The 26,411-nt window shown below is 38.8% G+C and overlaps 9 protein-coding genes across 9 annotated transcripts; 4 read left to right on the forward strand and 5 right to left on the reverse strand.

Moving 5' to 3' along the window:
- Positions 1-972: 972 nt before the first annotated feature.
- On the forward strand, positions 973-1,814 carry Cbr-tag-225 (the record flags this gene model as incomplete). The annotated part of the gene is made up of 3 exons (XM_002635060.1): positions 973-1,197; positions 1,513-1,719; positions 1,770-1,814. The coding sequence occupies 3 exons, from the start codon at positions 973-975 to the stop codon at positions 1,812-1,814; spliced, it is 477 nt and encodes a 158-aa protein (XP_002635106.1).
- A 435-nt stretch (positions 1,815-2,249) lies between these two features.
- Positions 2,250-4,728, forward strand: CBG26884 (the record flags this gene model as incomplete). Its single annotated transcript, XM_045236535.1, has 6 exons — positions 2,250-2,441; positions 2,647-2,799; positions 2,848-3,184; positions 3,229-3,488; positions 3,535-3,709; positions 4,130-4,728. 6 exons carry the CDS (start codon positions 2,250-2,252, stop codon positions 4,726-4,728), a joined length of 1,716 nt encoding a protein of 571 aa, XP_045099177.1.
- A 1,468-nt stretch (positions 4,729-6,196) lies between these two features.
- CBG11325 lies at positions 6,197-7,554 on the forward strand (the record flags this gene model as incomplete). The annotated part of the gene is made up of 4 exons (XM_002635059.1): positions 6,197-6,311; positions 6,366-6,451; positions 6,496-6,598; positions 7,400-7,554. The coding sequence occupies 4 exons, from the start codon at positions 6,197-6,199 to the stop codon at positions 7,552-7,554; spliced, it is 459 nt and encodes a 152-aa protein (XP_002635105.1).
- A 283-nt stretch (positions 7,555-7,837) lies between these two features.
- Positions 7,838-9,928, reverse strand: CBG11324 (the record flags this gene model as incomplete). The annotated part of the gene is made up of 5 exons (XM_002635058.1): positions 7,838-7,927; positions 7,974-8,252; positions 8,600-8,854; positions 9,097-9,307; positions 9,888-9,928. The coding sequence occupies 5 exons, from the start codon at positions 9,926-9,928 to the stop codon at positions 7,838-7,840; spliced, it is 876 nt and encodes a 291-aa protein (XP_002635104.1).
- A 703-nt stretch (positions 9,929-10,631) lies between these two features.
- Positions 10,632-11,194, reverse strand: CBG26885 (the record flags this gene model as incomplete). Its single annotated transcript, XM_045236536.1, has 2 exons — positions 10,632-10,973; positions 11,150-11,194. 2 exons carry the CDS (start codon positions 11,192-11,194, stop codon positions 10,632-10,634), a joined length of 387 nt encoding a protein of 128 aa, XP_045099178.1.
- Positions 11,195-16,158: 4,964 nt separating this feature from the next.
- On the reverse strand, positions 16,159-19,180 carry CBG11323 (the record flags this gene model as incomplete). The annotated part of the gene is made up of 4 exons (XM_002635057.2): positions 16,159-16,272; positions 17,432-17,536; positions 17,600-17,672; positions 19,065-19,180. The coding sequence occupies 4 exons, from the start codon at positions 19,178-19,180 to the stop codon at positions 16,159-16,161; spliced, it is 408 nt and encodes a 135-aa protein (XP_002635103.2).
- A 762-nt stretch (positions 19,181-19,942) lies between these two features.
- On the reverse strand, positions 19,943-22,098 carry Cbr-cogc-6.2 (the record flags this gene model as incomplete). The annotated part of the gene is made up of 7 exons (XM_045236537.1): positions 19,943-20,123; positions 20,170-20,776; positions 20,812-20,923; positions 20,968-21,203; positions 21,257-21,770; positions 21,818-21,958; positions 22,009-22,098. The coding sequence occupies 7 exons, from the start codon at positions 22,096-22,098 to the stop codon at positions 19,943-19,945; spliced, it is 1,881 nt and encodes a 626-aa protein (XP_045094563.1).
- Positions 22,099-22,431: 333 nt separating this feature from the next.
- Positions 22,432-24,183, forward strand: Cbr-air-1.1 (the record flags this gene model as incomplete). The annotated part of the gene is made up of 7 exons (XM_002635055.1): positions 22,432-22,485; positions 22,533-22,591; positions 22,639-22,824; positions 22,869-23,012; positions 23,063-23,171; positions 23,533-23,760; positions 23,980-24,183. 7 exons carry the CDS (start codon positions 22,432-22,434, stop codon positions 24,181-24,183), a joined length of 984 nt encoding a protein of 327 aa, XP_002635101.1.
- A 2,011-nt stretch (positions 24,184-26,194) lies between these two features.
- CBG26886 lies at positions 26,195-26,323 on the reverse strand (the record flags this gene model as incomplete). Its single annotated transcript, XM_045236538.1, has 1 exon — positions 26,195-26,323. One exon carries the CDS (start codon positions 26,321-26,323, stop codon positions 26,195-26,197), a length of 129 nt encoding a protein of 42 aa, XP_045099179.1.
- Positions 26,324-26,411: the final 88 nt, after the last annotated feature.

The raw sequence follows: 26,411 nt of genomic DNA on the forward strand, positions 1-26,411 counted from the left end.
TCAAGTATAGATAAACGAGCGTTTTTAGCTCAACTTTATAGTTTTATAGAGGTAGTCGAAATATTATAAAATAAGCTTTTATATGAAACCGTTTCTTTTGGAGGGGGAACTGCTGGTAGTTGGTCGGGCGGTTCAATTATTTGCGCGGTTGTTTGAAAGAGAAGTTTTTTTGTGTGTTTGTACTTTTTGAAACTTTGTGAAACCTTTTTTGTTTGTTTCTACAGTAGCTTCTGATGGCATCCCTCATCTGGTCCTGCCATATTTGCTCTAATAGAAGCCCACCCTATAAATGAGCTGAATTAGCTTGGTCCCTGAGTTAGATATCAAGAACCTGTCAACTGGGAAAATATTGCTGATATTATGATAAACAATTTAACAATCGACCACTTTTTGATATCTATTGAAGGAATCGAGATAATTGATCTCAAAGTGAACGTATATGGTGGCATCTCGGAAGTGATCCTTTTCTGTCCTTCCATTGATTCTAAAAATGTAAACCATACGTCATTGTGATTCATCTTTCCGACCCAACCTTCTTTATATTTTTTTTGTCACCCCCAATGTTTTTGTTACACTTCCTGTCTACCTGTCTACTGTCTATCCGATCCGCCACACTATTTTTTTTCCCCAATACTTGACCGATTCTCAATTCGCTCAACCATGTCTTCTCACGATCAGTCAACGGGTGTTAGGTTGAAAATATATCAACAAACCCAACCAAAACTTTTCCAGCTAGCTATTGGATTTCAGATTTTAATTTTTTTTAAATCAATCTCTCCATCTGCACTCTCTCTCTAAAAAACTATGGAATCAAAGTAGTTGCAATTTGAATGTGTTTTTGTTCTGAAAATATTCTGCTACCCTCAGATTATGTAAACTTTGCAAAAAAGTTATATAAACAATTTTATTCCAGAACTTTCATTCCACTTTTCAAAACATTTTTTCTGATAGCCAATTTATAATTTTTTCCAGATGTCAAAACTGCTCTTAACCGTGGCCCTTCTATCCGCTCTTCTTGCAGTTTCTTCTGCTTGCAAGTGTAAAGAGCAATCGACAAAAGAGTCGTTCTGTAATGCTCATTGGGTGTCTCATGTCAAGGTGAAGGTTCGTGTTGGAAAGCAAGGACTTCCAGAAGGATCCGAGAGAAAGGGATTGAACAATTTGAGATACACGGTACAGCATGTGGAGGTTTTCAAGGTGAGAGAACTACCGCGAAACCTGTATTAGAAGGGCCCCCTTACTTTGAGCTGATATATCTCGGTTTCTTTGAGAGATATGAAACAGTTGTCGACTGACAAACTGCTTATCATAATATCCAAAATGTTTTGCTTCTATTACAGGCTTTACGGTAAAACTTGACTATTTCAAGGAGTTTTGAAATTTGATTATCATGAATTTCAGTTTTATTGAAATTTTCAGGGCGCCCTTCTATTACAGGTTTTACGGAATATTTTTTAAAAGTCGTTGAAATCACAACACACCATGCTAAAAATCCATTTTCATTTTGTTCAGAAGCCATCCAACATGACCACTCTGCCCGACGAAATATATACTCCATCCGAGTCCCCAGCCTGTGGTCTTACCATTGCCGCCGGCCACGAATACCTTCTTGCCGGACGTGTTGAGGGACCAAACGCTCTATACACCGTCCTCTGTGGTCAAGTACTCCCAGATGACAGATCACAAACGTCTTTCGAGAATGTGCTTGAGTGGAAGAATGTGAGTTGATATTTTGGATTATATCGAATTGAGTCGTTTGTTGTTTACAGGTTCCACAATCTCTTCAAACTCAAATCAAGGCTATCAAATGTTGAAATGATAAGGAATTCTGATAATAACGATGAGTCATAAAAATTTTTGATTGTAATAATAAGAATGAATTTTTGGAATTTGAAACGAATTCGACTTGAATATGATTCTGCAGAAAACCTTTGACAGCAAGACCTTCCCATGTTCCTTTTCCTGTCCACCCCATAACAGAAAACAAACAAAAAATGCAATTATCACCACACATCTGACCCTTCCTTTCACCATCTCTTCTTCTCCTTCATGTATGCCTTTACCTTCGCCGTTTTGTTTGCTAGCACAAACAACTTCTCCTCTCCTTCTCTGCGTCTCTTCTATACAGTCAATCTCTCGCCCGTTTTGTTGCTCTACGTTCTTGTCCCGCCGTTTTTGTTCATTTGCATAGATACCTGCTTGAGGTCAACTCATCGGCTTGGCATTGGCTACTTCTTTTTTCGGAGCTGATGTCTTTGTTCTACTTACTACTAGGCCTGTTCCTAGTAAGCCCGGCGTTTTGTGCTGGAAAACCAAAAGTGACCACTCCATATGGTCCAATTGTTGGGTTCGAGGTTAAGTCGGCAGTAAGCGGATCAAAATACCACGCGTTTTTGGGAATCAGATATGGAAATCCACCGGATCACATTTACAGATTCCAGGTGAGTGAAAACTAGGAAATATAATTATTAAAGGGCTAAAAAATAAAGGAGCTGAACTTTTGGGCTCACTAGTGGAGGTGCTGCGAAGCTACCAGTTGAGCTACGGTGCCACAAGCACAAACACTGTACACCATCACGTCAGAATGCATACCCTAACTCCGAAAAACTCCAGATTTAGATTTCTAAATAATTTACCATTTTCCAGAAACCCGAACCTGTTGAAAAATGGCCACACATCAACCACGACGCCACTCATTTCCGTGCTTCGTGCATTCCATCACTCCGTTCAGAACTTGAAGAACATGTTAACTACAGTGAAGATTGCCTCTTCTTGAACATCGTCACGCCTCCAGATGCTGTAAGTATTCTTTTAAGATATCGCAAGACGACAATTCCCGAATTTCAGCGCCAAAAGAAACTTCCAGTCCTCGTCTTCATCCATGGCGGTGGTTTCCAATTCGGAGACTCCTCGATGATTGGATACGAGAAGGCGGCAGATAACTTTGTATCCCAAGACATCATCTTCGTTTCTGTTCAATACCGTTTGGGACCTCTCGGGTTCTTCACGACAGGAGATTCTGAGATTTCTGGAAACATGGGATTATGGGATCAGACTCTTGCGCTCCAGTTCTTGCACGAAGTCCTTCCCGACTTTGGAGGAGATCCGGATAGAATCACCCTGGCTGGACACTCGGCAGGAGCTGCTAGTGTTTCTGCACTTCTTTATTCTCCACATTCCGATCGTGAGTTGACAAAATTTGGACAGAAAGCAAGTGCAGGTTTTCAGATCTGTTCAGCCAAGCTATCCAATTATCCGGAAGCATTTTCTCCGAGAGTAATCTGGATCAAAACGTTGTCGAAGATAGTAAACAACTGGCAAAGGCTGCAGGATGTGACCAGGAGGATTCGAAGGCATTGAGAGATTGTATTCAGATTCGAACAGTTGATGAGTTGTTGGATGCTATGGAGAAAATCGGTGAACTCCTTCCTGGACCAAGAACTAAGAAGTTCCATCCATATTTTGATAAGGATTTCTTCCCGTATGATGTGAGTTCAACATATTGTAAATTTGAGCTGAATTGATAAGTTTCAGATTGAGAAGATGTCGCGAAAAGCACCAAAGAAGCGGACAATGCAAGGACTTGTAAGTCAGGAGAGTGGGCTCAGTGTTCTCTATCCAGTCAAGCTCGCCAAACTTCTTGGAATCCCCAAGGAGAGTTGGGCTACTTATAGCAAGGACAACTTGGTGGATTTCATTAGATCTCAAGGTATTTCAATCCTCCAGACTTGATAACGGACCCAATCCGGGTCCTGGCGGCCTTGTCATATTTTCTTTTAGAATCAATATTTTGGGAACAACTGAATTAGATATGAAAGAACTTGACGAGCACTGCAAAATGAGACTGTTTTGAGAACTGTATCTTGTCTATGAACAAAGTTACAAGCCATTAACCGTCTGAGCTACGCGGGCATATCTCTGAATCCTTGTAACATTGTTCATAGAAAGGGTACTGTAATTCAAATAGCATTACCTTGTAGTACTCGTCAAATCCTATCATATCTTATTTAGTTGGTCGAAAAAATAATGATCCTAAAAAAACTATGGCAGAGTCCGTTAGGGCCTGGATTGGACCCTTTTTAAAGTCTACGATTCTTTTTTCGAAGTCTTAAGGCTAATATGGTTTCAGTCGCCGTGGAACAAGAATTTGGAACTGCATCAGCAAGATTCTCTGGTCTTGTTGAAGAATTCTATCTGAATGGTCCAATGAGTGGAAACTCCAGCTTCTACTTGACCGCATTTGCCACGCTACTCAGTGATCTTCAGTACAACATCCCCACTCTTCATGAGATCGAACTCAAGATGCAACATGGGTGGGAAACCTACTTCTATGTGATTGATTATGAAAGTGAGACGACTAAAGATCCAACTCATCCGATTCGCGGACCATTCCATGCTTCGGAACTGAGATTTTTGTTCAACTTTGACGGACGGGATAAGATTCCTTTCAACGAGAAGGATACCACCTTCGAGGGACATCTTGTGAGCGCTATTGTGAATTTCATCAATACTGGAAATCCTAGCACTGAGACTGTCTCCTGGCCACCAGTTTCGAAATCTGAGCCATTTGCAAATCTTCACTTGAACGACCAGCCATCTCTTCAACCTTCGTTCCGCAAGGATGCTTACGAACTTTGGCAGTCTGACATTGCCAAGGCAGTTGGAGCTGAACTGATGAAGAAACGACTTCCAGCATCAAAAGCGACTTTCAGACACAGTGAACTGTGACTAGCTCTTCTCCGGACACAGATTCTTTTAAATAAGTCTACGCCTCCTCCTCCTATTCAATATTATCATGACGTGTTGACCCGAAACAGTCTCACCTATCGAATCGGCTATAGTAGCTGGAATTGAATGCGCTCTCTTATGTAATTTACGGTTATTACTTAGTTTCTCAATTTCCTGTTTTGTGATAATAAACTGACTACATAAGTTGTTAACCTCTTAATTCGATTTTCGTCGAAGGAACGAGTTCAAGAGTTTGATTTCCAGACAGAAAGCAAATCAAAACAACAGAATATATTGACATAAATCATTTTGCATTAAAAAACCAAAACAAAAAACCAGAGGGCTGGTTTTGTGGTTCAGAAAAAGAGAGTATAAAAGGGTAACAGTCAAGAATTGATAAATGGGCCTTGCCTTTTGTTTTCCAGGTTTTGTGTCCTGTATTTCCGTTTGGGATTCCAAGTCCGTAGATTTTTTGAGTGAATGTTTTGAAAACCTTCTTTTGGGCTCTAAAATAGTATAAAGTTATCTGAAATTTACAGAAAAAATGTGCAAAAAAATCACAGTTGTCTTCAAAATAGGCAAGGCAACAAATTTGTTACCGCAGCACCTGTAATAGAAGGGCTCTCTAACTTTCAACGTTCTAACAATTTATCTCGGTTCCTTCAACAGATATCAAAAAGTTGTCAAGTAATAAATTGTTTATCAGAATATCGCAAACATTTTATCAGTTGACAAATTTTTGATATCTTGCATAGGACTTGAGATAATTGTGCCAAACTTAAGGCTCCGCGTCACTTCGAAATCGCGACACTTCGAAACCAGTCAGTTCGAAAACGCGACATTTCGAAACCAGTCATTTCGAAACCGAAAAAAACACGGTCACTTAAAAATGAAAGGAAAATTGGAAAAAAAAGACTCAAAATTAAAGGAAAAAAATTGCTCGCAGTTTCGAAATGACCGGTTTCAAAGTGTCGCGGTTTCGAAATGACTGGTTTCGAAACGTCGTGGTTTCGAAGTGACGCGGATCCAAAGTTAACACTGTGGGGACCTTCTATTACAGGGTTTCCAGTGGTTACAAAAAGGCATTGTTTGTTTCGTTTGATTTCAGAACAATCTGACAATTTCGTTCTATTCGCCGCTAACTGTCATTCACTGAACATCTTGAATTATTGTTGAAAAAAAAATGTATCCCTTTAGTGATATCAATTTATCAACAGGTAATCTTCAGTGTCCTAATTTCCATCTCTCCGTATTGGTCAGACGGTTAGAAAGTAAGGTGGAAGATTCGTCAATATTTATCTCTTTCTCTCTTTTCCTTTTTTTCCGTTTTTTTTTGTTGTTTTTTCTATGCGATTGACGAAAAACAGGTCGCCAGATGGACTTTATCGGCCATTACTGTCCACTTACTTTGTGTCACTTTTCACTATTTCTTTTGCATTAAATCCCTTTCACTTTTTTTCTTTCCAGAATGCTCCTTCTCCTATTCATACCAATCCTTATTCTTAGTCTCCCACAATGTTTCGAATCGTGTAGCTGTGTGGATTTCAAGACTGAAACTGATGGGTATTGCGCAACTTCGTGGAGTGAGTCATAGCGGATTTTTAACCTAAACTTCACATGTTCCCATATGTTTGCAGTTTCAAAGGTGAAAGTTTTGTCGAAAGAAACAGATGGGCTGGGATTGATGATGTCATATCGTTTGGAACATTTGAAAGTTATCAAGGTTATTAGACAGAAGATGGATCAGTACTAATAAATTGGTTTCAGGCACCAAAAGACATAACGCTACCAGAAATTATGAACACAGCTACACAGGAGAGCGCATGTGGACAGACAAAATTCAAAGTGGGCAAGGAGTATATTTTTGGAGGTGAGATTTTTAAAAGCAGAGAATTTCGGCATGGTTTGGTTCACACTTGTAAGTCGGGCTTTGAACAGGGCAAGAATCAATATTTTGAGATTTTTCAAATTGGATATGATAGAACTTGACGATTACTGCAAAATGATGCTATTTGGAAAACTTTATCTTGTCTATAAACAAAGTTGCAGACCAAACCAAACCGAAAAAACAGGCCGTACCTGGAGCTGCACGGCCGGAGTTCGGCCACTTTATAGCTTGTAACTTTGTTCATAAAGAAAACACAGTTTTCCAAATAGTATCATTTTGTAGAGCTCGTTGAGTTCTATAAAATCTGATTAAACTGGTTTTGAACTATTGATTCTGTAGGAAACTTTGGCAGGTCTCGCAAAGGCCCGATTTGCAAGTATGAAACGGATTGATCGCCCTGTTTGATGATAGATTGGCGAGAGTCGGTCAAAAATAGGGAATTGGGCAGCCTTTCCTTACAGCTTAAAATTAGATTCATGGGTTAATATTAAGCAGAACGTTTTGAGTACAACCTGTTTTGCATAGCTTTTCCAAATTATCGTAAAACCTGCATTAGAAGGGCCGGCCCTTCTATTGTTCCATGGTACTTCCGGAAAGCCCTTCTATAATAGAAGGGCCCTCCGGACGTTGCCAACCTAATATTACAGGGTACTTTCTACTTTTCCACGCCTCTCTTGGAGGGAACTTCTATTAGAGGGGCCCTCCTATTAAAGGGACCCTTCTAATACAGGTTTTACAGTATCTTGAAATCCTAACATAAGATCTTGAAATCTAAATATTCAGGATCCGCTGCCAACAATGACTCTCTTCTAATCACGTTCTGCGATTGGCGAGTCCCCCTGAAATACATCGATGAGACAAAACTGGAAATGAAGCCGACGTGGAAAAAGTTTGTGGACTCGGTCGGAAAGTGTCCAGCACCCCCAACAACACATTGAAGGAAAAATCACTGAACGAGTGGCATTTTTATTTTTCACAAAATTATAATAAACACATTAATAAATGGTCTTCTTAGTGATTGCAAGAGTTTGTTAGGAGAAAAAATAATTGAAGGATAGAGTAAAGCATTTTAAGAGAGAAAAGAATAAGGGATAGATTTGGGGTATGGCAAGCAGCACAAAAAGTACAGAAAAAAAATTGGAAAAATTTCTGAGAAGAAATCACAAGAAAATGAATCTAGAAAAAAGAGAGATGGACTTTAATTATAAAAAACAGATTTTTTCAGGATGAGGTCTTTTTTGGAATGTAGAAGACAAATGGACGGGTTTGAATCACGTTTCCTTTGTTGCATTGAGCGGCGTTGATGAAGTACTGTAACCGAAAAATCAATCAGGATAAAAACTACAGTAACCCCTACCGTATGATCATTGAAGAGGCATCCGTGTCTCTCGTGGACGTGTCCGAAGATGTGATAAGCTGGCTTGATTCTCTCGACAGTCGACAGAAGATCTCGGCATCCCCAACGCTCGTCTCCAAACTGATCGAGATAACCTAGTGGTGGAGTGTGTGTGATAAGAACGTCAGTGTCGTTTGGGACTGCTCTCCAGCATTCTTTAAGCTCACGTGCACGGGTACGGTAAAATGGGAAGCCGCGAAGTGGATGGTATGATGAGCCAAAGAATTTTACTCCATCAATCTGAAGATGTCTCTTTATGCCATACTTGTAAACCGGACCTTTGCGAACCCATGCATTACTTTAGAATCAATATTTTGAAATTTACTAAACTAGATATGATAGAACTCAACAAGTACTTCAAAACAATACTATTTGGAGAACTGTATCTTTTCTATGAACAAAGTTACAAGCCAAAAGCCGTCTGAGCTAAACGGTAACATCTTTAAGGCCTTGTAACTTTGTTCATAGGCAAGATACAATTTTTAAAATAGCATCATTTCGTAGTTCTTGTCGAGTTCTATCATCCATATTTTATTCAGTCCAAGAATATTGATTCTAAAAGAAACTATGACATTTTTCCCACTTACCACAATCTCCTTATCCTGAAGGTAGGTGACATTGGTGAGCAAATTGTATCCCTCCTCGGTACCCAACCCCTTATCCTGGTCCTGTCGGTCACTTTGATTCTCATCATGATCAAATCCCAACTCGTGATTTCCAGCCACCACCAATTTGTATTTGTGTGGGAAACGCGTCATCTCCTCGTTGAATTTGATCAACTCCTCGCGTTTTCCATTGTTGGTAAAATCACCGGCGTGGATCAAGACGTCACCATCTGGGACCTGCAAAACAATTTTACTGAATTGGCCCCCAGAGATATGACTCCTTGACGTCAATCTCTTTTCCACCACTTCCTGGTACACCCAATTCCCAGGATGTTCGGCAATCTCCAGCTGCGGAGGTTCGAAAGACAAGACACCGTATACTAATAAATCAAAGATCTAGAGAGCAACTATCAATTAATAGTAAAACACAACAAACCAATTTTCGTAACATTCAAAGAATCAAAACAAGAATCACCTACCGTAACATTATGCAATTGCTCATGGGTGTCCGAGATGCAAACCACTTTCAAATATGGCGTTCCGTCGGTTGGTGGCAAGTTGATCTCTCCCTCGTCGTTTAACTTGGGAATCTCTTTCTGGATCTTGTGGTCCTTGATGGCATCCCAATACTCGTTCTCCGCGTCCGGATCGATGCGGTCCTTTTTCGCCTCCATCCACTGAGCTAACCAGCTGAAAAGGAAGAGATGGTTTTCAGAATTTAACGATTAAATAGGGTGCTGTGTAGCTGAGAAAGGACCTGGATGATACCCAATTAAAAAGGATGATTTTTATTTGGCGAATTTGGGTCGGACGATTCTTTACACAAACGGTCCCTGACCTAGTGATGCTTGTAGTACAGTACACAAAGAACTTCAGGTTCTAGAGAATTCAAGTCAAAGTGAAAGAACATTGAAACTTCAAAGATCGCGCTATAGGTCATTCGTAACATCAGGCTCTCAAACAAAACGTATAGGATCACCTATAGGCCGTCTGAAAAACTTGCAACAGATCCAACGATCTTTGCATTGAAGTTGTGAATCTTAAGCTACAAAATTTGTAGACGTGGTCCTCGTAGACCCCGCTTCTAAAAGATTCAAGGCTGTACCTAGAGGGATAGGTAAGGGTACGGTCAGGGTTGGTCCCAAAACGGACGGGTTGGTCCAGGACAAAGTGCCTACGGTCCGAGTCGTGGCCGACCGTGGTCGCCATTTGCCCAAGCTTATAACAAGGAAGAACTCACAATGTGCTTATCACAACGACAACAACTAACCATGCGCTCACAATAACCGTAATAATAGAGAAGCGAACCATTATCGCTATAGGTTAATTTTCAGGGAATATCAACTTTTTTCTGTTTTTGGTTCCACAAGAATATTGGAGGAGTGCTCTCTGTCTGACAGAAGGCAGGACCAGAGAAGTGCGAGGAGCGCCGCGGACTCGACGTCGCCGTCTTCTAGAAGATGGTCCCCAGGGAGGCGTTCGATTTTTGAGACACTCTCATGTGACTCTTCTCCTTCTTCTTTCTCTTCGCTTCGTTTTTATGTGGTTTGGTTTCAAAACTGACACGCCCCTTGACACCGATTTCTTTTGTCAGGATAGAAAAAAAATGATGGGGCGAGAAGGAAGAAAAAAAGATGACGAAGATAGAGAGAAGAAAAAAGCATAAGGAAGAGAAGGACTCACTCGGAATACATCGTTTTTTGTTGACCTATTCGAGGGGTTGATTTTGGTAGGTTAGTTTCGAAATATAGGGAAGAATAAAATGAGGAATATCTGAGAACCTCAGAATGCAGAGAGGAAGAAGTAACTGACTACGAAGCTTCCTCTCTTTCTCTGGTTTTGAGATAATAATATGGGATTATGACGAGATAGACGTGCGAAGAAAAGAGAGTAAGCTCATGGCAGCTCAGGTAACTTTTGAGCAGCCCATCACGTGTTGTATGTACTAGTTCCCGCTATTCAGGTCATGCTCATTATTTCCATTTCGATTCAGTGAATTCAGAGATTAGAAGTTCTAGAAGATGAAGTTGAAAAAGGAAATTAAAGGGAACTTTGAAGGCAAACGAATGGAATGTCTGGAGAAGAAAAAGTTTAATTGAATTGAAATAGAACTTTTTGGACTTTGGGTCCTTTGAAGAGGTGGTAAAAGTTTGAATTCTGTAGGACAAAAAATAGAAGGAATTCTTGAAAATTCCACTTTAAATTCATGTTCACTAAATTGGTTCAATGAATCTACTTTGATAGAAAGCCATAATGATGTTATGGTATCTCTTTCAAAAACCATTATACCCGCTTCCATAAAAAGGAAGAACTCAAAATGTGAAGTCAAAATCACAACGAAAACAACTAACCATACCTAGGTCGGTCGCAGGATTTAGAACAGGGTACTTCTGGAGGATACTTAACGTCTTTCCGAAATAATGGATTGATGAATCCACGACAAAGTACCCAGTGACGGCCGACCGCGGCCGCTACTTGCTTAATCTTATAACAAGGAAGAACTCACAATGTTCTTATTACAAAGATAACAACTAACCATGCGCTCACAATAACCGTAATAATAGAAAAGCGAACCATACCGCTTTGGGTTAGTTTTCAACGAGTATCGAGATTTTTTGTTCTTGGTGGCACACGAATATTAGGAGAGTGCTCTCTTTGGAACACATGTGCGAGTGCGGGCGTACAATAAGATTAAAGATTAGAGAACAAATGCGGGTGATAATACAGGAAATCTTTTAGGTTTGAAAAATGACAAAGTGTTTCAGAAAAATATGTAATAACAGTTTTCGAACTTTTGAAATTTCAAAACTTTGAATGAAAAAAAATGAAATAACAAAGTTTTCAAATCTTCGAAGTTTCCAATTCTATCAGATCAGAAAAAAGCAAATTTAAAACTTTGATTTCAGTTTTGAAACACAAAACCTTACCAGTTGAACTTTGGATCACGGATTTGAAGTATTGCGAAGCCTAACATTCGGGTTACGGTAATTTTGAAGAAGTTTAGAAAATCAATAACTTCAGGAAACTGTCTTCTTAGGAAACATCCGAAATGGTTGTGCAGCGGTCATAGAACGCCCTACCTAACTTTTAACTTCAATCCAATTTATCTCGGTTCCTGGAAAAGATATAAAACGGTGGTCGAAACGTTTTTGATATTTTAATAAACATTTTGTCAGTTGACCACTTTTTAATATCTTTTACAGGGAACGAGATACATAAGCTGAAAGTTGACAGTACTCTGTTAGAGTGTCTAAGATAGATACAAAAACTCTCTGCCGACAGAAAAAGTGTTGCCGGTCAAGCCATTGGCAGAGATTTGTAAAACTAGATTAGTAACCGTTTTCAAAAAGAAACGGAAATTTTCCTAGTCAATCCTAATATAACAACCTCTCTCCTACGAGCCAAAACTCAAGCATCCATAAAAGTCTGAATCGCTTGAAACAAATGTCCTATCTTTATTTTTTCCCAGAATGCGTGCTCATCATTCTCTTCCTCTACGACCCAAATTATTTCTTTTTTCTTTCTTTTTTTCGTCTGCAATCCGTGTCCGTTTTCCCGAAAAACATGCGAAAAAACGATGCGAAATAAGATACACTAATGAGGGGTGTAGGTCGATGAGAAGAGGTTGCTGCTCCTCAGAAGAAGAAGAGTGCTTATGAATACTCTCTCGCCCCACGCCTTCTGACTAATGAGTGTCCTTCTCGGATGAAATGATCATCATCAGAAGCAGAAATGAGATGATTTGACGTCATCTACACATGTTATTTATTTTGGGAAGGAAATTTTGAAATTCTATGCATTTAGTGCTAAAAGAAAATTTTGCAAAGTCAAGCTTTCAAACTTGAACCAAACATCAGCTTACAAAAATGACGCCAACATTTAAGACATTCTAAGAATTCGTATTGTTTACTGTTATTATATTTATCTGTCTGTTATTATATTTATCTGTAGGCGAAAAATAGTAATGTCACATTTAGAATTTGAAAAAAAAACAAGTCACTGAAAAAAAGGAAAGAGCAAAATGGCATTGTATAACACAGGGAAGTGACGATGATGATAAGAGAGAGAAAGTACAGTTTCGTCTGTGTACTCTTCTGGAAATAGTGCTCTTTATGGAAAAATCGAGAGACTGTTTCAATTGTTTCAGTTGGGGGAGATAGAGTGAAAGTGTGTACTGAGTATTGAAATCATTGGAATTTTTAAGTTTCATTGACCAAGAATCTGTGCAGCAAGTTGGCGAAATTTGGACTGGAAAGTTTTATTTCTAGTTTTTCCAAGTTTCCATAAGTCCGTTAAAATGTGAAACAGTGTCTTTAATTTTAGGGTACTCAAGAACCGAAGGCGACCTACCGAGTATAACAGGTACGAGTATAACAGGGTATTGTCAACTTTGAGCCCATATATCTCATTTCCTGTGAGAGATATCGAAAATTGATCAACTAACAAAATGTTTATCATAACATCATGATCACTTTGTCTGTAAAACATTTTTTGATATCTTTTATAGGAACCAAGATAAAAACGGTCAAATTTGAAGGTCAGGCGGCCCTTCTATTGCAGAGTTTGAGGGATCAGAAAAATTATTCTTCATCCAACCATTTTCATTCGAAAACCCTTCTCAATGTTGACATTTTTCCTGGTTGCAGACATGTGAAAGTTCCGCTTTTTTTCTGACAATAAAACCGCCAAATAATATAGTTTCCCACGCTATGAAAACCTGTAATAGAAGGGCCCACACTGTCAAGTTTGAGCTCAATTATCTCGGTTGCTGTAAAAGATATCAAAAAGTGTCTCACTGATAAAATAATTCTGATATTATGATAAACAATTTAGCAGCTGACGAATTCTCGATGGCTTTTCCAATAACCGAAATACCGTAAACACTCTAATAGAACGCCACCCGAATCGTCAAATTTGAGTCCATGTATCTCATTTTCTGTGAGAGATATAAAAAATTGATTGCTAATAAAATGTTGCAAATATCATGATCAACATTTTATCAGCTGACAACTTTTTGATATCTTTCAAAAGAAGTGAGATATATAGGCTCAAAGTGGACAGTCCGGGTGGCGTTCTATTAGAGTGTTTACGGTATATGGGCTCAAAATTGATGATATAGGGGCCCTTCTATTACGGTGATTGATACATTCTGTATCTTTAATCTGATAATCTTCAAGCTTTACTTAAAAACCTCTTTTTGTCAAAAATTTCTTATATCAGGTTCCACGAAAAATTACATATACAGAAGGTTTCATAAAACCTAGTGTATATATTTTTTGTTCGTTTTTCCATTTTACGGTAGTCAAAATTAGGAATATTGTTTCTTGGGACCAAATCGGAGAGACAGGGGTCTTAAAATTTCATTGTAACTTTAAATAAAATAATTCCAAAGTTTAACTCACCCGTCTTTTTGGACGCTGCTGACCGAACAAGACCCAACACCGGAAAATCAAACTTCAATCTCCTTGAAAACTTGAATACCTGGAAATTTACATTTTTCTTTGTCCGCTTTGAAAGTGAATAGAGAACAAAATGAAAGAAAGTGTGATCTTCACACTCTGAACGTTTCTGGGAAAATCAATGAGAAATTCGAAAATCGTAAAGTAGGGGAAAAGGCGAAAAATATTTCTCTATAAAGATGACAGATGGAAATTTATTGAAAAAAAAAGAAAAAGGGGAAATGTGTGTATCGAAAAAACTTTGACCTGACCTCGAAAAAATAGAGACCAGCTGCTCAAATAAGGAGAGAGTTGTGTCAACTAGAGTTGGTACTTTTAGAGGCAATGATTCAAAGTTGTTGAAACGATTCGATCACGAAAGGAGTTATAGTTAACTTTGAGCTCAATTATGTTGATTGCTGTAAAAGATATCAAAAATTTGTCAACTGATAAAATAGTTATCAAAATATCACCAATATTTTATCAGTGGAGAGATTTTTGATATCTTTCACAGGGACTGAGATATATAGGTTCAATGTTGACGTTCGGGTGTGGTTCTATAAGAGAAGATATCTAGGTTTTCGAAATTCTTGAGAAAAATCTGAAATTTGGAGGATTCAGGAAAATATACGGAAAATGTCTAAATTAATGAAAAACGAGGAAAAATTCAATTTTTTCAAAATCAAAAAATTCTCAAAAAAAAAGCAATTCGGAAAAAACTAAAAACTTGAAATTTTCAAAATCGAACATTTTTAGAGAAAATTTTTTTTGGAATCTAAAATTGGATGATGAAACTTTTCCGCCAAAAACTTCAATCTTTGCAATAATTTTTACAATTTGAACTAAAAATGAGAATAACGTTTTTATATAGAATTTTTGAATTTTAGAGAAATGAGTTCAAAATCATGGAGCACTTGAAGTTACAAAACTCCAGAACAATCTTAATATCCTATTAAGTGGCCTAGAAACCAAAATTTGCTGTTTCCTCTTCCATCAACAGTACCAGCCAAATAAGACATACAAAAACGTATTTTTCGGTTGATTTTCGACCATTGTCAGAAGTCTGAAGCTATGCTGAAAAGTGTTGTTCAGAGCGTATGAAACAGACCTAGATTGAAAACTTTGCATTCACAGAACGTCTTGAAAATTCTTGTTATCTACCAATTTCTAAAAGAACCCTTTCTGGCCTGTTTTTGCACTGAAAATGTAAAAAACATGTATACTTTAGAAACCGGCAAATAGCTGAAAAACTAGGAATATTAAAAAAATTCTGTGAATGCAATGTGTTCAATCTAAGTCTGTTTTATATTCTCCTAAATTTTCAAAGTGATCGGAAACTTAACAGCCGAGCTTCATACTCCTGAAAATGCCGGAAATCAAATTGACTGGTACTGAAGAGCAATAATTAACCAATAGATTAAGTCTAAATGCAAAGAACAAACCACTGAAACAAAAAAGGAAACTTCCGGTGATCTGATCTCGGAAACGACACGCTGTGTGGACACAATCACAAACAAAAACAAACGAGAAGACTAAACATACGATCTTTCCGACAACATTACACACATCCAACCTCATCAACCACCAAACAGCATAGTCTGAAAAACACACATAGAAGACGTCCAGAAAGAGAAAAACGAAGGAATTCTTTTCTCTTCTTCTACTCCATGTTTTTTCTTGCTTCGACGTCTTCTACTTCTACTTCTACTATTCTTTTCGTCATGCCTCCACTTTTTTTTTTGAAAAGAGTGTGTGTCCGGCGACGTAGACATAAACGGGACCGGGCAAAGCGCTCCACCAACATTTTGAAAAAAAGTAAAGAATGGTCCTGTGTGGAGCAAACACTCTATATGTTTGTTTTCACTTAGATATTTTTCCATAGAAACGAAAAAGGCAACCGGTTCATTTATTTACAAAAAAAAGAAAAAAACTGGGAAGAGAATAACTAGGATAATATGTTTAAAAAAGAAGAAATTGGAAAGAAAAGAGAAAAAATAAGTAGTGGTAATGTGTCTAGCATTTTCCAGCTCATAGACATGACGAGATGCGAAATAAAAAAACGGCGAAAAAAGAAGAGAAGAAGAAGAATTTTAGGGGAAATGCTCAAGCGTTTTCGACGGATGTCTCGGTCACTTCCTCTTCCAGTTTGACTGGTACAGATGGTTGACGACGGAGAATTGTTGGGCGGATCGAGTGGATTGTGGACTGGACGGTGCTCTGGAAACAAGGGAATTTTTTAAATAGTTTGAGAGGCTTCCTAGTGTTTCCTTGCAATCTCAAAATTTCAAAACTTCAGAGTTCAGATCTATACTATCAAATACTTTTAGAAGCATGTGATTTCTCTTTCCAAACCGAATTTACTACCGTAAAACCTGTAAGAAGGACCATCAAAGTCTAAACTTAAACAAAACTTCTTCACACATAGGGTTCCTAGTAAAATGATGAGCTCTACAAAACGGATTTAAAAGCCTGCTGCTGTCAGAAGTTCGGAAAAAGATTTGTTATTATCCACTATTATTCATGTCTAGGTTAAGAAATATCAATATTATGTCACCACGTCCCTTTTTGTCTATTTATTCTCTTTTTCATTCTTTTTTCTTTTTATTTTTCCACGTATTTTTTACGTAATAAATACAATACAATCATATTGTCAAGTTTGAGCTATTTTATCTCGGTTCCTATGCAAGATTTCAAAAATTTGTTAACTGATAAAATGTTTGTGACTTTATAATAAACAATTTATCAGACATCTTTTTCATATCTTTAACAGGAAGCGAGATAAATTAGCTCAAAGTTAAAAATTAAGATCCCTTCTATAAAAGTTTTAGGCTTGCTCTGGGTACTGTCCTTACTTTTTTTTTCTAGGTCGTGACCAAATTTTTTTTCTAATTCATGACCAAATTTTTTTCTAGGTCACGACCTAATTTTTTTCTAGATCGTGACCCAATTTTTTTCTAGGTCACGACCTAATTTTTTCTAGGTCATGGCCTAATCTTTTCTATTTCATGACTTCTTTTTTCTAAGTCATGACCTAATTTTTTTTAGGTCATGACCTAATTTTTTATTTTTCCAATACAGTAAGCTCGACATTTCGCAAAATTGCAAAATGCTTTCACTTTGAGCTCAATTATCTCGGCTCCTCTGAGAGATATCAAAAATCTGTCAACTGATAAAATATTGGTAATTTTATGCTAAATAATTTATTAGTTGACAGTGTTTTGATATCTTTTGAAAGGAGCGATATAATTGAGCTTAAAGTGCAGGTATGGGGTGGGCTACTATCAGAAAAAATACGGTGATTTGTTTTGATCTAACTTATTGATCCTTTTCGTTTCATTTTTTAAAATCGAACCCATTATTCCCTTTCATCACTCACCTGTTCATCAGCTTCCGGAACCACACTGAGCTTCTTATCACTGGATCTTCTTGTCGACAACGGTTGAGGCATCTTCTCCGCGGAAACGACGTTTTTGATGAAATCCTGAAAACAGATGAAAATTGTTTTCAAGTTAATTGAATTGTTCATCCTTACGCTCTGACTCACATGTCGAATATCACCCTCTTCGCAACGTTGAATAAGCTCTTTGGAGTCGCGTGATTCGCAGTATTTGTCCTTTCTGGAAACAACAAAACAGTGAAACTACCAGGGGGAGAGATCAATGTTAACTTTGAGCTTTTATATCTCACTTCCTGTAAGAGATATCAAAAATCTGTCAACTGATAAAACACTACTGATATCATGATAATCAATTTGTCCGTTGACAACTTTTTGAATTCTTTTACAGGTATCGAGATATATGGGATCAAGGTTAAAAGTTCGCAGTGGCGTTCTATTAGAGTGTTTATGTGAACTACTTTGAGTGTCAATTAATTTTTTGTTGATAAAATGTATACCAGGTGACTGATAAAAACGACTTTATTTGTCGTTTAACACAATGCGGTTTTTTCGCAGAAAATTGGAATTCTAAAGTGATCAAAAAATCAGAAAAAAAGGAAAGATTTAACTAATCTTATCAAACTTTAAGTGAATTGGAATCGCTTCAACAAATGAGAGAGTAAAGTTTATTGGAAAAATCGGGACTCGTGTTTTTGACAACTTCTTGAATATTGTTACCTTTGAGCCTATATATCTCGATTCCTGTAAAAGATATCAAAAAGTGGTCAACTGATAAATTGTTCATCATATTATTTCAAATATTTTATCAGTTTACTACTTTTTGATATCTTCTACAGGAACAGGATAAATTGCCTCAAAGTTGACGGCTTACATAGCCTCAAAGGACGGCATTCTTTAGAGTGTTTACGGCAAATCGTATTCTTACTAACAAAAATCCTACGATTTTGGTTCAAGCATCTATTTGTAAATTCTGAAAATAAGCTATTCCGAAGTTCGTAGTTCCAAGTTTCTAGAAAAAAAAGATTGCAAGTGAAGCTCCTTCAAGCTACACTCTAACGAAGTGTCACTGAAGTCATCAGCTTTGAACCTATATATCTCGGTTCCAGTAAAAGATATCAAAAAGTGGTCAACTGGTAAAATATTTATCATAATATCACCAATATTTTATCAGTTGACACATTTTTGAAATCTCTTACAGTAACCGAGATATATGGGCTCAAAGTTGACAGTGCGGCGGGCCCATCTATTACAGATGTTACGGTATTACGCTTGTCCGTATTAATGCACATTGAGAGCGGATATTTCGTTAAAACTTTCTTAATGACGCTAGAGCGAATTACCGTTTTTTTAAAGCCTGTTTTTGCAATTTTCGACGATTTTCATAGTTTTTTTTTCGTTGTAAATCGGGGAAAATCGTTAAAAATGATGAAAATCGTCGAAAAATGATTAAACAGGAAGATAGTGATTAAACTAGGCTTAAAATGTACTGTTGTTTAAAAGTAGGGTTGCTCCTTAACGAAAATTTTAACGAAATATCCGCTCTCCAAGTGCATTGATTTCGGAACCTGTTCTTTTCTCAAATAGCTTCTGAAGAATCTTCTAGAACACTCACCTTCCCGACGTGGCATTAACCATAGCATCCGGACAAAGTGCCATCGAAAGAAGCCACAAGAAGAACATGACACAACAAACAATCACAATGGCAATAATCGCCAGTAATTCGTTCATGACCTGGAACATTTTTGTCCAACGGAATACTTTTTTGAGTACAGTTTAACACGGAGAAGAAGAAGAGTTCGAGATAAGAGAAAAGGGGAGAGAGGGCGGCGCCACTTCGATTAACATTCTTTTTTCCAGTTGGGTTCTCCTTTGATTTTTGAGTCTAACAGCTGCTTTCGTCAACTATACTATTTTTTACGATTACAACTTTTTGAAAAGTGACCGGAAGTTCTTTGAGGAAACTTCTGGAAGGGAACAAAGAAAAATGAAGAGAATGTGATGTTGTGCAGACCACGGAGCGAGTCCGGATCGATTTTGGAGGAGGGAGGGTGATGATGCACCAGACGCACTCCGCATTGCTCATACTATTTCCCTCTTACTCTTTCTTCACTTCGTTTCCTATGTTTGAGAGGTGTCTTCTTTTTTCTTCTTTTTTTCAATTCAATTCACTTCGCTAGATATTTTTGAGAGGAAAAGAAGAAAAAAAATTGAAAGAAAGGAATTTTAATTGAGCTATTTGGCGGGTTGGTATGCAGTTCCTCTCCTTCGTCAAGCATCTGGAATTTCAATTTACAACTAGAGAGTTGAAAACGAAGAAAATTCAAAAAAAAAAACAAAAAAAAAACCATAATTAATTGCACTTGCTATATCACATTAAAAACCCAAAGGTTAGAACCGAGAAACAGAAAAAAGAAAGGAAACAGTTAAGTGAAATATTACATAGAAAAAAAAGGCAATAAATTCGAATAAATTACTTAAATACAAACATGATTAGGCGGTGGATTCAGAGGCGAATTTATCCTTCTCTTTCTCGAATTTCAGAAGACTTTCCACGTTTTCAATTGGAAGATAGTGGAGATTCTCATACGCGTTCGCTGGATTTCCCAGATGATCGACGATCATTTTGTAGACTTTGATGAATTCCAGCGTGTTTCGCTCGCGGATTTTTTGACTGAAAAGCAATAATATTTCTCTGAAATAAGACTCTGGGAAGTTACCGTTCTTCTGAAGCCAAAATTTGCTGATCGAGATCATAAGTGTGGTCAGAGGCAGCATTGAGATGAAGGAATTGTGTGAACTTAACGAGAGCATCGCCAACAGTAATGGATTCGAGGCCAGGAAGAGTCGAAAGCGGTTTTTTCTCTTCTGGACACACTGCCATGAACTTTTGATACAACTCTAGAATTCCAGATTTCTCCAGCATTTCCGACACTTGCACCGACACCAATACATCAGAATTTCCTTCGATCATAGCGTCGATCATTTCGATTTTCTTTTTGAACGCTGAGATTTCTGAGATGGCGCTTCTAATGACTGTTAGACAATTGATAGTGAACACGGAGACATCAACATCCGATTTCAGCCTAGTGGCACTTAGTTGAACAGTTCGAATCAGAGGCTCCAAAACGTATTCATAGATTCTTTCTGGCTCCAGAAGCAGGATTAGATCTCCGGTTTTGATGGCGATGGAGATGAGACCATGGTAAAGAGATAGACATTGTCGGACTTCTGGGACCGGAAGGAGATCGTAGTGAGGTGCAGTCATCTTTCTCATCAGCCCATCCACGTGGTGGTTGATTCCTGGATGCACACTTGACGAACAGTCTTCACAAGCTCCACAAGCATCTGCGTGAAGTGACTGTCCTTTCGGATAAGAGTCTCGAACTTGTCAGCGTAGAAAATTAGAATGTTTCCCATTTTGAAAATGGTCACGGCATCTTTTTCAGTGGATAGTAGCTGTTCGACACGGATCTGAAAGCGATTTTAGATTTTAATTTCGGAAAGTAGAGTTTCACCTTAAACGGAGACGTCAGAGACTTCAGACACTCATCTAGAACAGCTGGCATATTTTCAGAAGTGCAGATTGAACTGAACAGCTGCTTCTCTTGCTCGGTGAGCTCATGAATCGAGGTGAGCATGTCTCCGACAGCTTTCAGGGGTTCTGCAAGGCCTTCTGGCATTTGAACAGCCATTTTGTTAATCTCGACGAATTGATTGAGCAGGTCTTGTGAGCGGGAGGAGATATATTGATCTGAAAAGAAGGAAAAAATTAATTTCAAATTTCAACGGGAAGTCAAAAAATACCTATAGCTAGCTGGAAAACCGCATCGTTTTGTTGAATGATCTTAAATGCCTTCGAAAGAATTTGTTTTTTCTGATGAGAATCCACTGTCAGATTTTGGAATTCTCTCTTCAGATTATTACAGATAATCGCGTGGCTTCTCTCATCAATTTTCTGCATCTTCTCCATAACTTCGAATGCTGCTAGATGGCCTTGCTCCTGAACCATATTCCGACAATTTTCTCGAATCTCGTGACATCTTTCAAGCACCTTGAAGAAGAACTCCGAGAGATGTCCGGTTTGTTCACACTCTTCTAGCTCTCGCAACTCTTCAGCAGTCAAGGAATGATTCTCGAGAAACTCGTTGATCGCGTTGCATCTTGTCTCTATACTTGCTTTCTTTTCTTTCAAATTCGCTGTCTTTTGAACCAGATCCACGCTCTTGAATTTTACAGTTTCCATCTGTTTCGACAAGTTTGTGCAGGTCGAATTCATCTTGACACATAGCTCGTCGAACTTTTGAACGATGCTGTTAATCTGAATTTTTAAGATTGCTTTTTTCCAAGCCATTTCATTCTAACTACCTTCTCAAACTCGCTGAGATACTCTTTATTCAATCGCAACTCGTATTTTTCCAGCTTATTGTGCAGTTTTCTGTCGAGATTTGAATCCAGATTCATGTCGTCTACCAGTGGAGTCATAAAGTCGGCTATTTTAATGCAATCCTGAACATAAAAATTCTTGTTTTCTATTTTCTTTAGTATGTTTAGCTGACCTTGTCGTTATATAGCTTCTTTGAACATGCGCTCATCACTTTTTCCCGTAACGGGTTTACTGCAGATGAAGGTTTGTCTATCACCGACATTTTTATTAGATTTATTTGATTTTCCGAAAAGAATTTCAGGGGAAATTCAGAAAAAGTTCCGAAGAATTCAGTGAATATTCTGAATTCAAACCTGCTTGATTTGCCAGCGTGTCACAACGATGCTCCGCTATTCCACATGCGCGCGTTGTTTAGTGGTGACTGACAACAGCCCGCCAATCGAAAATCGGTTCAAACGCGTCGAATTTTCTCGCATTTCTTGCCGTTCATTTGCTCTTTCTTCTCTCTTCTCTTCTGAATTTTCGCCGAAATTTTCGGACATTTCCCATTTTCTCGCTATAATTATTCAAAAACTCGCAGGCGCTGCAATCAAAGATGAACGGCAAAGAGAATTCCGCGCCCGTAGAAACAGACGACCAGAGAGCCGAGGTACACTCGCAGTTTACAGAAGCACATCGATAATTTTACAATTCTAGGTTATCTCTCTAACTGAAGACCGCAAACCTCACAAAATGCAAGCAAAGGAAGAGACATGGTAATAGCGAAAGTTTCGTTTCATGTCGATAACTGTTTTTCTTTCAGTTGGAGCCTCGATGATTTCGATGTCGGTCGGCCGCTTGGAAAGGGAAAATTCGGCAACGTCTTCATTTCTCGTGAGAAGAAAACAAAAAGGATCATCGCGCTGAAAGTGCTCTTCAAATCCCAGCTCCTTCAGCTCGGTGTCAGTCATCAGTTGAAGCGAGAAATCGAAATCCAGTATCATTTGCGGTAAGTTGTCAGCTCCTTGGCTATTCTAAAGCGAACATTTTCAGTCACCCGAACATTCTCACGCTCTACGGATACTTCCACGATGACAAGCGTGTGTTCGTCATACTCGACTACGCCAGCCGAGGAGAGCTGTTCAATGTCCTCCAGGCGCAACAGGGACACAAAGTTTCCGAGGTCATTGCGGCCAGGTACTTTGTTTCATTCGATTTGAATTGAATCGTATAAATCAATCGTTTAGATTCGTTCGACAACTCGCCAACGCATTGAAGTACTGCCACTCGAAAGGAGTCATTCACAGAGACATCAAGCCAGAAAATCTTCTCCTCGACTCGAAGCTCAATCTTAAGGTGAATAGCCAACTAGCTCGAAATTCATAGTTTGCGATCGCCACTAACTTAGCAACGCTCTCCTGAGCTTCGCTCGTGATGAACGCGTCCATTCGGCCGGCGCGCCGCACGAATTTACTGCATTTGCGCGTCAGAGTGTTTGCGTACACAGAATTTTACCTTACGACACCGTATTCTATAAATGCGCTGTACGTCGTAAAATTGAAAAAAAAAACCGGCAAATGGGAACCTAGACTCAAATTTAGCGCCAATCCAAGTTTGGACGCGTCGCGTGTCGGCGTGGCGGTCGCGAGCTGGCACTACATGCATCCAAAGCCTGCCCCGACACAAGAAACACCCAAAAAAAACTAAAATTTTACAGCTCGCTGACTTTGGATGGTCAGTGGTCGCGGATCACTCAAAACGACACACCCTCTGTGGAACGATGGACTACCTGGCCCCGGAGATGGTTTCGAATCAACCGCACGATTTCAATGTCGACATCTGGGCCATTGGAATTCTCCTGTTTGAGATGCTCGTCGGATTCGCTCCATTCGCCAACCAGACTGGAGACAAGTTGATCGCCAGAATCAAGGAGTGCAAAATCTATGTAAGTTTTTGGATTTAGCTTCACTTGTTGTGCAGTTTCTCTCATGGTTTTCGACTGCTGACCGTAAATTTTCCGGTCAGAGGTCGTTAGAGAACTGCTATATAAGCCTAGCTCGAGATGCGTGTGCTGGTTTGCTTCCAATGCGAACTGGTTCCTTTTCTCCTCGGGACAATTCTCTCGCTCCTTCAAATTCTCCACCACAAACTGTCATTTTTCCAGATCCCAAGCACAGTGAGTGACGGAGCGGGCAGCTTGATAAACGCGATAATCAAGAAAGAGCCCAGCGAGCGGCTTCCTCTGAACGACATTATGGCTCACTCATGGATCAAGGAAATGCAAGAAAACGAAGAGATCGAAGTTCAAAAGTTCCTTCAAACGCTCACCAAGACGTCGTCCCGTAACAATTCGAGCAGTAACCAATAAATAGATTTTCTCTCCTTTTCTTTTTTTAAATTTCGCTCATTAAAATGACTCTACATGTCTTTCTCGTCTTTCCATTCCCCCATATCCCCTTTTTAGAACCGTATTCCATACGGCTACTAACTCTCCTATCCTCTTTATTTTTGTTTCATTTCTCTCAATTTTTAAGTTTTTTCCCCACTCGTCTTTTACTATTCACCACTACTATTAGAGACGACGACATTACTTGTTTAAAATTCGCCTTATTACTATTTTCGAGTGTAAATTGTTATTAGGTTCCCGTGAAAGTACTGTATCGCGTATGTTTCCCTTTTCGCTTTGTGCTGCTGCTCCAAACCCAGTTTATCCCTTCTCCTCCTATTTCTTCTCTCATCAGCATCCAGGTGTACTAAGTATCGTATAAATTGAATGGAGCTTCTAGACCTATTTTATCTCGTTTTGCTCTTTTTTGACTCTTTTCCCACCCAACAGATTCTCACGCGAAACACAATACAAAATCCCATATTCAAATAGCGGTATGGCGGTAAGTAGATGGGGACACCTTACCGCCGCCACTGTCCTTTTGGCTTTTTCCGACCTAAAAAAGTAGCATGTAGTGCAAACAATGGCATTAACGAGTTGTGCCAACCATTTAGCTCGTCAGCCAAGAACTTGCCAATCCCTTTTTGGAGAAAATTATAATTTGGAGATAATTTGACAAGGAATGGGATCAGTGTATGCGCGAAACAATGTGCAGTGCACATCCGTTGGTACATATTTGAAAAGAGATTTATGAGATATATATATATATATGTACAATTAGGTCAGTACAAATACAAGTGATACTGTATATTATTAGGCGTTTGTCAAGTGGTTTCTTGCGTAATTGGAAGAGAATTAGAAGCAGAAAACATTGGAAAAGGAACTGAAAAAAAACAGAACTGAAAAAAATTAAACAGAACTGAAAAAATTGGTAATTCTGAGCTGGTATTATGATGGTACAAAAAAATCGAAGTTGTGGAGGAGCACGGCATCGCGGTTTGGAACCTGAAAAACGCGCGCTTCGTCGCACACAAAAGTTGGCTGCGTGCCACATTCAAAAATTTTGAAACGTGTTTTGAAAAAAACGTGAAGTTAAGCGTTGTTGAGTCGCTACTCACCGAAAAGCCGCGACGCGATCGCGCTACGCGTCCAAACTTGGCGCGCTTTCCAATTTTTAAATCTAGGTTCTCTTCCGCGAGGCCGTGGAGGAGAAATGAGGCTAGACGTGGCCCAAGGTCCCACAGCGACAACTACAGTAACGTAAAACCATTATGTTCTTGCCCTTTTTCCATTTTTCGATGAATCTCATTGATTTTTAACTATTTTTCCCCCAAAATCCGACAAATCACAGAAAATTTTGAATTAGATTTTGAAAAAATTTAAATTTTTGCAAACAAGAATCCAAAAAATAGAAAAAAATTCATAAAAACAATGAAAATTATTGAAGAACCGATAAAATTTATCGAAAATTCGTAATACATGTTCCTTTGGTTGCGCCTTTAAGAATTTCGTGACCGGACCTCTCGAATTCCTTTGACATCAAAAAGTAATAATGAGCGCGGCATCTCTTCGGAACATCATGTAAATGCGCTCGAACGTTAATTTTAGAAGTTTTCGTTGGTCTCGACACGAAAGCTTCAAATTGAACTGCAGAGTCTTACGGTTTTGTGCCTGCATTCCATTGAGACAACACGGGAAAAATTATGATTAAAAATGTTCCAGAAAAAAACACTGGGCTTATTTCAGGAAAACCGGGCAAATTGAAACACAGAACAATTGAAACGTTTTCCAATTCCAGAATTCCAGAATTTTCAGATTCCCGACTTCTTCTCCTTCTGATCTTCCCACTGAACTACCTATTATTTGTTTCTTTTAGCTTCCTTTCTGTTTCTTACCAGGCTGGTGGTACTAGCTCAACAAATACCTCACATACCAACAAATCAGCTTCTGTTTGTCTCACCAAAGACGATAATGGGCGGAGCGGTGGAAGAGATTAAGATTCCGCGGTGGTGGCGGCCGCCACGGACCAGTTAGTTTTGGGACCCAGCTCAGCACAGTCACACTCGCTCGAGCATGAATTGCGACGCAGCTCAACCGTGGATGATGTCCTCCTATCATCCATCGGATGTCTTCTGGACTTCTCCAACGTCGACGTCAACGACTCCAGAAGCTCAGCAATATGTTGCTGGATACGGTATGAGGTAACCTGA

Source organism: Caenorhabditis briggsae (genome assembly GCF_000004555.2).
Source record: "Caenorhabditis briggsae complete genome, chrV, whole genome shotgun sequence".
NCBI lineage: Eukaryota > Metazoa > Nematoda > Chromadorea > Rhabditida > Rhabditidae > Caenorhabditis > Caenorhabditis briggsae.